General features: G+C 44.5%; 1 protein-coding gene across 1 annotated transcript in view; it reads left to right on the top strand.

The window, feature by feature from the left end:
* The first annotated feature begins 11015 nt into the window (after positions 1 to 11015).
* The window catches only part of LOC142740736 (solute carrier family 26 member 10-like), a 64619-nt gene continuing 61450 nt past the window's right edge, over positions 11016 to 14184 (top strand). The window contains exon 1 of the mRNA XM_075850160.1: positions 11016 to 11288. Coding sequence (XP_075706275.1) covers positions 11024 to 11288 — 265 coding nt within the window. The 5' untranslated portion in view covers positions 11016 to 11023. The remainder of the gene's footprint in view (positions 11289 to 14184) is intronic.

The following is a 14184-nucleotide window of genomic DNA, read 5'->3' as shown; positions in this document are numbered from 1 at the left end:
GACACATTGAGGTTTTGTCTCACAGATTCCGTATGAATCTATAAGAAAAACTATTAGGCTGGATTCACACGAGCATGTTCGGTCCGTAAAGGACGGAACGTATTTCGGCTGCAAGTCCCGGACCGAACACATTGCAGGTAGCCGGGCTCCTAGCATCATAGTTATGTCCCTGCCTCTCCGTGGAACTACTGTCCCGTACTGAAAACATGATTACAGTACGGGAGAGTTGTCCCGCAGCGAGGCAGGGACTCCTAGCATCGTACATATCTATGATGCTAGGAGCCCGGCTCCCTGCAGTGTGTTGGGTCCGGGACTTGCGGCCGAAATACGTTCCGTCCTTTACGGACCGAACATGCTCGTGTGAATCCAGCCTAAGGGTATGTTCACACTTTTTGTAGCAACTCGCGTTTTTCGCTGCATATTTTACGGACGTTATTTGAGCTGTTTTTCAATGGAGTCAATGAAAAACGGCTCTAAAAACGTCCCAAGTAAATTACATGCACTTCTTTGACGCGGGCGTCTTTTTAAGCGCCATCTTTTTACAGCAACGCGTAAAATTACACCTCGTGGGAACAGAACATCATAAAACCCATTGAAAGCAATGGGCAGATGTTTGTAGGCGTGATGGAGCCGTTTTTTCAGGCGTAATTCGAGGCATAAACGGCCCGAATTACATCTGAAAACACTGCATGTGAACATACCCTAAGGGCATGTTCACACGTGGCTGAGTTTTTCCACTGCAAATATTGGTGCAGATTTGGGGCAATTACGCAACGAATCTGCACCAACATTTGCATATTTGACAGATAATTCAGACGTTGCAGAAAACACAGCGGACTTTCAGTTTCAGTTTTTGCATTGCAAAGGCTGAAATCCGCAGTGAAATTCCGCTTCTTCTCCGCAACAGACAGTGCATGCTGCGGAGGGAAAATACTGCACCACAGCCTATGGTCCGCAGCGGAGTTTTCCGCAATGTCTGAACTAACTTGCCTAAAAATTTATGGAAACAAATGTCAAAAAACGGCTGCTTGAGAATTCCACAGCAATTCCGCCACGTGTGAACATGCCCTTATTGTGAATTAAGCAATTAGTAGAGGCAGAAATGTGAAAAGTCTGGTTCATTGAAAAAGTGACAAGTTCAAGTGCAGTCAGGATCATCTTATGGTCCTTGGGGTTTGATGAAGTTATCTCCCCAACGAACAAGGGGTTAAATGTGCTATTAGAATGTAATATTGTTCTTAGTCGCACGTAGCTAGTACAGACAATAAGGCTCTGGGGAATGCCTCACCCAACATTCAGGGCAGGTTTTGTTTAAAAGTTTCCTGAGACATCTATTAACCCTTATACTACTAGACAGATTAACCATAATATCTATTGAGATTTGTTTAACCCCTTCCCGCCGCAGCCATTTTTCAGATTTTCATTTTCGTTTTTTCCTTCCCACCTTCCAAAAGCCATAGCTTTTTAATTTTTCCGTCGATAGTCCTATGAGTGCTTGATTTTTGCGGGACGAGTTGTAGTTTTTCGTAGCACCATTTATTTTGCCATATAATGTACCAGGAAATGGGAAAAAAATTATTTGTGGGGTAGAAAATGAAAAAAACAGCGATTCCTCCATTGTTTTTGCGCGTCGTTTTTACGGAATTCACTGTGCAATTAAAACAACATGGTAACTTTATTCTGTGGCTCAATACGATTAAGGCGATACCAAATATATATAGTTTTTTCTATATTTTACTACTTTTACAAGTAAAAACCTAAGTGTAAAAAAGAAAATTTATTTTGTGTCGCCAAATTCTGAGAGCCGTAACTTTTTTATTTTTCCATCGATTAAGGCCCCATGCACACGACAGCAAAAAACCTCCGTTTTGCGGACCATAATTGCGGTCCGCAAAAACGGAGCCATTCACTTTCATTGAACACTGACACCTTTCCGTAGCACTACGGAAGGGTGTCAGTGCCGTGGAAATGTTCCGGGAATTATGGAACATGTCCGTTCTTTCGCATTTTGCGGGCCGTGCTCCCATACTTTGTATGGGAGCACGGCCTGAAAATGCGGCTGTCAGTCAGCGGCCGGCCGTGCCCGCAATCGCGGGCCGTGATTGCAGGCACGGTCGTGTGCATGGGGCCTAAGTGGTATGAGGGCTTATTTTTTGCAGGATAAGCTGTAGTTTTTAATCTTACCATTTTGGGGTACATTCAACGTTGTGATCACTTTTATTTCATTTTTTGTGGGAGATGAGGTGAACAAAAAATGGAGATTCTGGCGTTTAAATTATTTTTTTTTTATGCCGTTCACCGTGCGGGTTAAACAATGATATATTGTAATAGTTCAGACTTTTACGGATGTGGTGATACCAATTATGTTTATTTATTCATTTTTTTACTATGCTCTAGGGGGAAAATGGGAAAAGGTTTTTTTTTTTAACTTTTAATTTGTAATTTTTTGTTTACATAAAAAAAAACCTTTATTTTACTAATTTTTACTTTTTTTATTAGTCCCCCTAGGGGACTTCAAACAGCGATCGTTAGAATGCTTGCACTATATACTGCAATACTAATGTATTGCAGCATATTGTGATTCTGACAGCCTTCTATTAAACCCTGTCAGCCCCCAGGCAGCCATAACAACCATCGCCACCCCGCGATTTCATTGCAGGGGGGCGCAATGAGCTGTTAGTAGCCCCCTCTTTCTAACGATTTAAATGCTGCAGTCGCAATTGCCCGCAGCATTTAACGAGTTAAACGAGCGGGATCGCGCTTGAGCGCGATACTGCTCGTTACTCTGAAGTGGCTGCCGACACCAGCATCGAATGGAGCGGGTTCACTTTGTGAGCCCGTTCCATACTTCCCCTACCCGACTTTGGCGTATGTATACGTCAAATGTGGGGAAGGGGTTAAATATATTTATATTGCATAGTACTATAGATGAACGTGAAATGTACAGTTCATATGTGGCAATAAACTTGATCGTTACGTTTCATGTTATTTATAATCATACTGTTCTTGCTGTAATGAAAATTAGCACTGTAATTGAAATTATTACTCCACGCGTTGACATTCTGGGGACCATGTGATGGATTTGTGCATATTCACAGAAAGCAAGGCTGCAGTGTAAACCATGGGATTGGAAGTGGGCAGCAGCCAAAGGCTCTGATGAAACAGGCGACAGATTTCACATTATCACAGACTCCTAATATACTATGCAGGTAAATGAAGATAACAGCAAAAACGAAACAAAACATTATTCTACAAGGTAGGTCAGCTTCAAACAGCCATAATACAACCTCATGTTGAATTTCAGATTATGCCCTCAAAACATTTAGAAGCAGCAGAAAAAATCTGCAGGGGATTCGCCTGTTGTGTTACATGCGGTTCTTGCGGCTGATTTGGTGTGGTTTTTACCCTTTGCATTACAAAGGGTTACATCCGTAGTGAAAGAGCCGCTACATATTAATGAGGTTTTGAAAACCCTATTAACATGTATTGCACTGTATGGACTCTAACGCCCCCTTCACATCACGTTTTTGCCATACGTTTAGCATGTACATCAAAAAAGCTCCGGATGTGCATGCTGGATGTGTCTATAGGGTTCTATTAGCCCAACAGAGGCCAAAAGAATGTCGGAATACCTCTATACTGTTATTTCATGCAACAGAATCAAAATAAAACACATATACCGCACAGCATACGTCACAGGGATTAATTGAATGCATACGTTGTGAACTTTTCAATAGCTTTTCATGACATATGCATGGCATCCATTTAATGTATACTATTATAGTCTATGGGAGACAGATGTTAGATATCTGTCACAGCCTACGTTTAACGTATACCTGGGTAGTTTTTCTCAGCTTATATGTCAAACGTAGACCAAAAAGCATAATTTAAACGGGGACCTTAACGTGGCCAGATCTGTACACATTTGCATCTATTTATTTTTATTGCTTTAATGCATCCAAAATAAAATTTCAAGAACTTTGCAAATAGCGTTGAAAAATATCCTACCGTTTTGTGGCTACAGTTCCTATGCAGATCTTTGTGTCCCTATGGTTACAGACTATAATTTGTGTATTCTGAATCTAAAGTCAAGACGAGGCTGGACGGCAGCACGGAGGGCTTAAGGGAAAGCCTCCATGACTGCCATAGGAGGGAAAGGTTAGCCAATAGGAAATGAAAGGGTTAGTGGAGGCAGGGAAAGGGAGGAGACGGAGAGGGGAGGTATCTGTTCCTCCCGCTGTTTTCGGCAGCGGGAGGAACAACAGGTAGAAAAACTAGCTCTCACTGCTCCGACTTACGTCTTCTCCGGCCACGTTGCTTGAGCAGCTGCGGGCAGCAGCTGCGTTCCATGATCCGGGCTGGCTGAAAGAGTCAGTTGCGGCGCTAGCCCGGATCCCTTAGGCGGGCCCGTTTCGCTCTGTGTCGGCAGTTGGCACAGACGCGCTCCCCTCCCCCACCCCCCTCGCAGGCGCTGGTGATATGGCAGAGGGGGAGAGTTGATTCCTGCTGCCCCTGTTCCGATAAAGCAGAGGGCGTCGTCGGGAGCGGCGGTGGCTCAGGCTCGGTCACCCCGCCGCTCCCGGCGGTCCCGTCCACCAGAGCGTCTGAGTCCAGATATGGCCCCGCGGGCCCGGCGTCGCAGGGGAAGCCCTTATAAGGACGCTGCAGGCCAGGTTGCTGGGACGGGCGCCTCCTTCCAGGGCCTGCGTCCTGGCAGGAATTCTCAGCCGCGACGGGGCTCGGCGGTTCACAGGGAGTCGCAGGCCGGGCTCCCTATCACGCCCCCGCCTTCAGATGCAGTGTTCCGGGTGCAGTCCACGGCCGTCCCGCATGGTGATGTGCCGGCCAAGGGGCAGGCTTCCTCGAGATCATCGGTGAGGACGCCAAGATCAGCAACGACGATGAGACAACAGTTCCGGTCGGAGGTCTGGGTCCCTGCGGTCGGGCGGCAGGTGGTCGGCCCCTCTGCCAGCGTGTCGGGGTCCCCGTGTCGGAGATGTCGGTGCGAGTACCAGTCGGCAGCGAGAGAGGATCTGGAAGATGGAGAGCTGGATGAGTCGCAGCGCGGTCAGCATTTTCCGTCTGGCGGGAACACAACGCCTGGGCAGCCTGGTGAGTGTGTAACTCCTACTTTACCGTATCCAGCAATTTTCATGTCGGGTGTTGGGGGTGGGGCAGCGAGCATGGGGGTAGCGGCTGTCGATAGTGGCGTTGTCGGGCTCGATGGCTTATCGGATTTGGTGGGTTGTTTGCGCGAGTTAGATAGGGCAGCGGCGCCTGTAGTTCCTTCGGGGTCCCCGGTGGTGGTATGGGAAGGTCCTCGTGATGTACAGCCGTGGTCCATGGTTGGTGATGTTCCGGGGGTGACTAAGGAAGCAGTAGCAGTGTCTGTCCAAACTGAGGTGCAGAAGGATGGGGATAGAATTAGGCTTGATGATCGTGCTCGGGGCGAGGTTTACGTCTGTTTTGAGGGCCCTTTAGGGGCTCACCTTAAACAGGAGGTTAGGGAACGGATTTGGAAGGATGAGTACGTGGAAATTTTTTCCCTTCTGCCGCTTGCAAAGTTCAACTTGGATAAGGGCAAACGGGATGAGAGTAAAAAGGAGGAAGAGGAACGCCGGCGGTATAGGCTTATCCCGCAGATGTTCGTTAATTGGTCGCAAGCTTTTGCTATTTTGGCGAGTGTGATCGGGGAAAAGGCGCCGGAAAATTGCTCGGCGTTGTTTTGATATTTCTATGCCATCGGGGAGGCCTATCGGGCGTACGGGGGTCAGGCGTGGTTGCGGTATGATGAGCAATTTCGCCAGCGAAAAGCGGTACGGCCGGCGATTCGGTGGGATCAAAAAGATATTGCGCTGTGGTTGCGGGTTACAGCCCCGGTTAAGCAGTCCTTTCCCGGTAGCGTTGGCCACGGAGGTCAGTCTAGTCAGTCCGGACAGGGTTCCGGGTCAAAACTTGGGTTCTGTTGGCAATTCAATGATGGCCAGTGTAAGTTCGAGGCCACATGTAAATTTAAACATGTCTGTTCGGAGTGCAATGGCTCCTCTCATGGGGCCGCAAAATGTATGCGAAAGGGGAAGCGGTCAGGCCCTCAGTCCTCCTCCGTTGGTCAAGGGGCGGTCGCCGGTGAGGGTGGAAAGGATGGCCCCGTATCTAAGTGAATATCCGAATAAAGTTGCAGCCAAGTTAATTTATGAGGGGTTTTTGTTTGGTTTTGTTATTCACCCTCCTCCGTATGAGGTTCCGGTTACACGGCGTAACCTTAAGTCGGGTTATTTGCACTCGGCGGTTGTTTCGGAAAAACTTTTGAAAGAAGTTTCGTTGGGGCGCATGGCCGGGCCTTTTGTTGAGCCGCCAATTGTGAATCTAGTGGTATCCCCCTTGGGAATTGTGCCGAAGCGGGAGCCCCATAAATTCTGTTTGATTCAGCATTTGTCCTTTCCCAGGGGATCTTCGGTAAATGATAGTATAGATCACGATTTATGCTCGGTTGTTTACACGTCATTTGATAAAGCGGTAGCGTTAGTGCGTGAGGCGGGACCCGGGGCGTTGTTGGCGAAGACGGACATTGAGGCGGCTTTTCACTTGCTGGCGGTGCATCTGGAGAGCCAACGGCTGTTGGGTTGCTTCTGGAATGGGGGGTTTTATGTCGATAGGTGTCTTCCAATGGGGTGTTCTCTTTCTTGCGCATACTTTGAGGCTTTTAGTAGCTTCGTGGAATGGGTGACGAAGGGCGTTGCAGGGGTAGACTCATTGATACATTATCTTGATGATTTTTTGTGTGTCGGCCCTAGCGGTTCCCCTGTTTTCGGTAACTTATTGTATTCCTTGCAGAAGGTTGCGACGGATTTTGGAATTCCTTTGGCGCCTGGTAAAACTGAGGGCCCGATCTCTACCATCTGTTTTTTAGGGATCACAATTGATTCGGTTGCTATGGAGTGCAGGCTGCCTGAGGATAAATTACTGCCCTTGCGGTATGAGGTGAGGCGGGCCTGCCGATTGAAGAAGATCACTTTGCGCGAGCTCCAGTCGCTGCTGGGGAAGTTGAATTTTGCTGTCGGATTATGCCAATGGGTAGAATTTTTAGTAGGCGATTGGCGGCAGCGACGGCGGGTATCCGGGCATCCCATCATTTTGTGAGGCTTGGGCTTGAACACAGGGCAGATCTGCAGGTATGGGATGCGTTCTTTTGGCAATATAATGGTAGATCGTTGTGGATGTCCCCGATGCAAGATATGAACGAGTTGGAGTTGTTTACTGACGCGGCGGGGTCCGGTGGTTTTGGCGCGTATGCAGGAGGTCAATGGTGTGCGGGGAACTGGGTGAACAGTGGTCTTACGCGGAATCTGGCCCTGCTCGAGCTGTTCCCCATCGTGGTTGCGGCGACCATTTGGGGGACAGGCTCAGGGATAAAAAGGTTAGTTTCCACTGCGATAACATGGGGGTTGTGTTAGCAATTAACAACTTATCAGCATCTTCGCCACCTGTGATTCAGTTGTTGCGTCACCTAGTGTTGGTGTGCTTATCGTTAAACGCGTGGGTAGTTGCGGTGCATGTACCAGGGGTTTCCAATTGTATTGCTGATGCTCTTTCTTGCTCGCAGTGGGATCGCTTTCGTCAATTGGCACCGGGAGCGGATCTGTTCGGCTTGGCTTGCCCGGAGCATCTCTGGGATCTGGTTTCGGTCCCATGGCAGGTTGATTGAACGGTCGTTGGCTAGTGTGACTTGGAACGCTTATTCGGCTTGTTGGCAGCAGTGGGAGGAGTGGGTAAGAGTGTTGGGTAACGTCAGCACGGAGCAAGACAGGTTGGTGGCATTGTTGTACTGGTTGGGGGATGCTTGGGAGGCAGGGTTTTCTCTGGCTAAGGTGAATTGTTTCGTTGCTGGTTTGGCATTTGGATTGTAATTACGGGGTTTACAGGATGTGTCCAAACATTTTCTAGTAAGGCAAGTTTTGAAAGGTTTGCAGCGCGGTAGGGCTGAAGCAGATCAGAGGCGACCCGTCTCTTTTACCCTCCTTGGTTCATTGGGCGCATCGCTGGGGGCTGTTTGTAATTCACCTTTTGAGGTAGAGTTGTTTCGGTTGGCTTTTTCCCTCGCGTTTTTTGGAGCACTCAGAATTGGGGAGTTGGTTTCTCCTAGTACGGCGAGGGCTGGGGGATTGCGACAGGCGGATGTGGGTCTATACGGGGATAGACTCGAGTTGTTTTTGCGGCGGTCCAAGACTGATCAATTGGGACGGGGTAAGCGGATAGTGTTGTTTGCCCTCCCCGGGTCGGCGATGTGTCCGGTTGCTTGTATGGTTGCGTTCAAGCCACGTGGCGAGTTGCCCGAGTCGTCATTGCTCCGCCATGAGAATGGCTCGTTTTTGTCCAGGTATCAATTTGATGCTGTATTCAAAAAATGCTTGGCTGAGGTTGAAGTTGGGTACGGGTGTTACTCGTCTCACTCGTTCAGGATCGGCGCGGCTACAGAAGCTGGGCATTGGGGGTTGGATGACGAGGGTGTGCGTCGCATTGGCTGCTGGGAGTCTAATAGGTTTAGGACTTACGTGCGCCCTCATTTGTTGTGAGTTTGTAAATTGTTTCTGATGGCTTTTATTTGCGTTTGTTTGTCCTTTCATTTCAGATCATCGCCCCTGTTTAGTTTGGCTGTTAGGACATTCTTATGTGCATTGGGGGGCACTACGGGTGGACGTTCGCCCGGATGGCCGCCAGCTTCGCATTCTGCGGCAAGATGCGGTTTTACATTGGCTGGGATTTCGAGGTATGTTATGGAGCCGGGTATTGACCGAGTTTCAAACATACTCTCAGCTAGATAGAGTCCCGGAAGTTTTGGTGTTACATGTTGGGGGGAACGATCTGGGAGTACGCCCTTTTCGCGAGCTAGTGCGGGATATAAAGCACGATTTGTTGTGTCTGTGGGCGTCTTATCCATCCTTAGTGATTGTTTGGTCGGACATAGTTCCAAGGAAGTTTTGGCGCTTGGCAAGATCAGTGGAGAGGGTTAATAAAGCCCGCATTAAGGTGAACCGGGCGGTGTCACGTTTTGTTGCCAAGAACGGGGGCATTTGTGTTCGACATAGGGATTTGGAGTCTGGAGTTGAAAATTATTGGAGGAGTGATGGAGTACATTTGACCGAGGTTGGAATTGATTTGTGGAGCCTGGCTTTAGCAGAAGGAATTGAGAGGGCGGTTGTGGTATGGAGGGACTCACAGGCTTAAGGTAGTTAAGGTCTTTTTCGCTGTGACGGGGGGAGTCCTTGAGGTTGGTCAGTACAAAATGGTGGGGGGGTCGCATCGGGGGTATGCGTCCCCCAAAAAGGTATATCATTTGAAGACTTCATAGGGTGTTATCCCTTTGAAGTGGTCTTCTGGTGGTTGGAGCCATCTGCAGAGGTGAGTGGTGCCTCCGAGCTGGTTTACTGCTGGAGGTAAAGAGTTGGTGGTGGTTTGCAGATGGCTAACTTAAAGGAAATCCGGTTTAAATGGCTTCAAGGGCTTCCCCTGCTCTGTTAAGTGTTAATAAAGTTGATTGTTATTTCTGATTCTGACCCATGTTGGGTCATGTGAATTATAGGAGGAATTCTCTGGTCGAATTCCTAAAGGAGTTATCCGAATGTTTCGGTTAAATTGCATTTAAAATAATAAATAAACGGCTGCTGTGGCCATTTCACATCCAACCTCGGTTGTCACGTGTTGTTATTTGGTGGTGGGCCAAAAAGGGTGAATAAAGATAAATGGTTTAAAATAACACATGACTCTACTTAGGCCAGTCATGTGTTCCTTTTATTGTTCCCTCTTCTGTCTATAGGTTATCAAGAAGAGAGGGCGGAGGGAATGGACTATCACACGAGTGGCGGATCTGAGAATACACAGTTTATAGTCTATAACCATAATGAAGGGTATGCATAGAAGCTGTATACACAAAACGACAGGATATTTTCAGATGCATTTGAGAAATGAAAAAAAAATTGACAACTTTACTTCGCATTCAAAAGTGCTAATTTCAAGTTCACAAAAAACAGGAGCCTCCAATACGAAGTGCTCCATTCATGGCATGACCACTTCAGCACCTACACTGTTGTGTTATGACCAGTGAATAAAGATATACTTCCTCTGTTGAAAATACGATGTAGTATAGGTAACATATAGTATATGAAATAGTATAGTATATAATTATATAATAGTGTGCAGTAGTGTGCAGTATATCATAGGGTCAAATTAACTGACCTATATCACCTAGCAAAATGACCTTCTGTATAATATTTGTATGATTTTATATAATTTTCACTGACGTGATTTAACTCAAAATTCATGCAATATTTTTATCTTTGTCAGTCCTCCTGTCTGCAACTTACCATAGTAACTCTTAGTTTAAATGCTTTCAACTGTGTCAATGAAATTAAAAATATTGTTCAGGCTTAGGAAAAATATTCTATTTTTTTCCCCCCAGAAATAGCACCACATCTGACCATAAGCTTTGCCTATTATTACAGTTCAGAGATGAGTTGCAATACCAAACACAGACCATGGACAGAGGTGGCGCTCTTTCTGGAAAAAAAAAAAGCAGACCTGTTTTCTAATCTTGGAAATCCCTGTAATTAAAAGTACATCAGACATGTCAGATTTGAATGATTTCACAGTATTTGCCTTCATCATGTGTCATTTAACTCCAATAAAAGTCGAACTGAATATTTGGTTTACAGCTGCACAAAAAGAGACATTTCCAGTGGAATAAGATTATTTTGTTCCGGTGACACCTCATGCAACATTTCTCTTGTTCTTTGATGCTTAGTCCCACAGGCTTTAATAGAGGATGTCATCCTTTTCCTGAAATGTGCCTTTTTAAACAGAAGTGGTTAATAAAGGATATTTCCAGGGAGGATATTCCCAATGCAGACTATTGTATGATTGGCCCACTTCTGCAAGCAGGAAAGCAAGCAAAGATTACAGACTAATATATAAGGGCTTCCCTCCCTTCTATCCCCAGTGATCTCAGGTTACATTGGCAGCGTTCACTATGAGTACACTGGCAGTGTACAGGAACGTCTACACGGAAGAGCAATTTCAGAAGGTGTATGGCACAGCGAAGGATTTGGAGAGGCCTCCATTGACTTTAAAGGAAAAATTAGCCAGGAGCTGTAAATGCTCAACTCATGGTCTCCACACTTTGCTTAAGCATAGGATCCCTATTGTAGGTTGGCTGCCCAGATACAAACTGAAGAAATGGATTCTGGGAGACCTTGTTGCAGGCTTGACAGTTGGCATCGTGCATATCCCACAAGGTAAGTGTACTCAACTTTCTTTACTGCTGAATAACAGATTTCACTATGTTGACAAAAAAGTATAAGCTTCAAAGCATGGCTATATGCGGCCAACCTAGATCAATGTGTCTTATCAAATATCAAAATAATAGAAGGAAATTAATTAAAAAGTATAAATAATCAATCTGTAAATCTTAATATTTATTTGATAATACTTCACATTAACAAAATATTTAATACTAACCTTCGTTCATCTATGGATATCTATCTATCTATCTATCTATCTATCTATCTATCTATCTATCTATCTATCTATCTATCTATCTATCTATCTATCTATCTATCTATCTATCTATCTATCTATCTATCTATCTATCATCTATCTATCTATCTATCTATCTATTCTATCTATCTATCTATCTATCTATCTATCTATCTATCTATCTATCTATCTATCTATCTATCTATCTATCTATCTATCTATCTATCTATCTATCTATCTATCTATCATCTATCTATCTATCTATCTATCTATCTATCTATCTATCTATCTATCTATCTATCTATCTATCTATCTATCTATCTATCTATCTATCTATCTATCTATCTATCTATCTATCTCTATGCTTTTGTTATGGACAAAATGCATCTCGCATTTTTCATTGGCTCTCACTTTTAAATGGTTGGATGACAACACTTACAGTTGTTTTCACCTATTTATTCGGAATGACTTTTCTATCTATATCTGCATTTTTAGCTGATAATTTTAGCTAGCAGTTATGAGACTTGTTTTATTAGAGTTTTATATTTAAGAGGGTACAGCCATGAACACGTGCTGCATTTCTTGAGGAAAAAATAAATACAAAGTTGGTAAGTCTGAACCTTATATACATGTGTATGTACTTAGAAACTTTTGAATGATGGAACTTTGAATCTCAAGTCTCACATACCTCAGAAATCTGTCTATCAATTTCTCTAAAAGTAGCAGAGTAATAAAGCATAATCAGGTTTTGGTGTGATAAAATCTGTAGAAAGTTACACTAAACTTTAAGTACCCCTTACATTTTACTATGTAACATACACTGACATCAGAGAAGGGACCTCACCCATATAAATTAATAGTTAAACGTTAGAGTGACTCTAACTAAGGTTTTTTGGGATAATACTGTAATTCTAAATCGCCATAGCCCTTCTGACATAGTTTCCTCCACTTGTTAATAACGTTATTTTGAAGGTGTATTGGGCTTAATATTAAAGTGGTCATCTACTTTAGAAATGTCCATCTTCTATGCTCTATTGGGGTGTGCTCTGATCATTTCTCCCCAAGAGACAGTACAGCCAGGTTTGGACTGGCCCATAAGAGTGTCACAGGATCCTCTATTGGTCCCAGGCTCTGGCACAATAAAGGAACCCAAAGATCCAGAAGAAAGAAAACTCATATAGAGCCAATCACTTGGTTCTCAAATAACCTATTAGAACTTATTGAGGAATGTGTATAATAATAACAAAGTTTATGATACAATTAAAAGTGGGCACAAGGAACCCCAGTCCGAGCACATCTCTCTAGCTCTTAAGGACCACTTGCCCTCTTAGACAGATGTATATCACAGCAATGGCCAGCCCAGTACCCAACCAATCATTGATTTATAACATGTCCGATCAACATGTCATAAACATTAAGGTGGGAAGACCAGTTTGAGGAAATAGTAGCAGATTTCCATACATTTTTATGTTTATGTTGTTTTTGCTAAATGTTACTTATTTTATGCAATATATCTAAAATTATTTTTTAACTAAACCACCCACCTTTAAAATTTCACACCGTAGGCTGTTTAGATTCACATGCAACTTTACTATTATATACAATACATTGAATAATTGTAAAGACTATCACTGCAATTGAATGAGGATTTTTTTTCAGCATCTGAATGTAAATAAGAACAATTCCTTTCACTTGCAGCAAGCAGAATACTATCTAAGGCTATGTTCACACGGGGTATTTTGCCGAGTTTTTTTACGCGGAAACCGCGTCGCAAACTCGGCAAAAACGGCCCGAGAACGCCTCCCATTGAAAAACTGCCTCGCGGGAAAAAGAAGCGACATGCCCTATCTTCGGGCGCTTCCGCCTCTGACCTCCCATTGACTTCAATGGGAGGCAGAGAAAGCTTATTTCGCGCTGTTTTATGCCCGCGGCGCTCAATGGCCGCGGGCGAAAAACGGCGCGAAAATCGGCGTGCAGGGAGAGGAAAATCTGCCTCAAAGTTCTAAACGGAATTTTGAGGCAGATATTCCTCCCCCAAAATACTCCGTGTGAACATAGCCTAAAAGCGAGGTATATAAAGTATATTAGAAAGTTGCAAAATTGTTCCTTATAGAGTGGATACATTTTATTTACACAAAACTGGACAACCCCTTTTACAACATATCTCATAACAGACACGTGGCAGCAAATGTCATAGACCTGTGTTCTAAGACATAACGGAAATCATGCAACAGCACCTCTTGTATCCAAGGGAGGGATAAGTAATGTTTCAGATTAGAGGAAGCTATTGTATACACACACATGGATAATAATAATAAACAATAGTAACTTGCTCTTTTAAAAAGCATTGAATTGTGTTAGTAATTCAATACGGTTAACATATTGTCTATTAAATAATTTATAAAGGCTGCACTATATAAAGAAAATCTAATATAACATATACATAAAAAATAAGCTGTTTGTGGTTTATCTTTCTTTTCTTTGGGCCACATTGAAACGGGTATATAAGGGAAAGATTTGCATCCTATTGCTTCCATGTAATGGACCTGCTACCAGTTTCGCTTAACCCGTTATTGACCGGCCCATCGTGTTTCTACGTCGGTCACTAACGGGCCTTATTCCGATGCCATAGACTTTTTACGTCGCGGCATCGGA

This window comes from Rhinoderma darwinii, chromosome 2, assembly GCF_050947455.1.
Source record: "Rhinoderma darwinii isolate aRhiDar2 chromosome 2, aRhiDar2.hap1, whole genome shotgun sequence".
NCBI lineage: Eukaryota > Metazoa > Chordata > Amphibia > Anura > Rhinodermatidae > Rhinoderma > Rhinoderma darwinii.
Note: the sequence above shows the minus strand (reverse complement) of the source record. Positions and strands in the feature narration are given on the sequence as shown.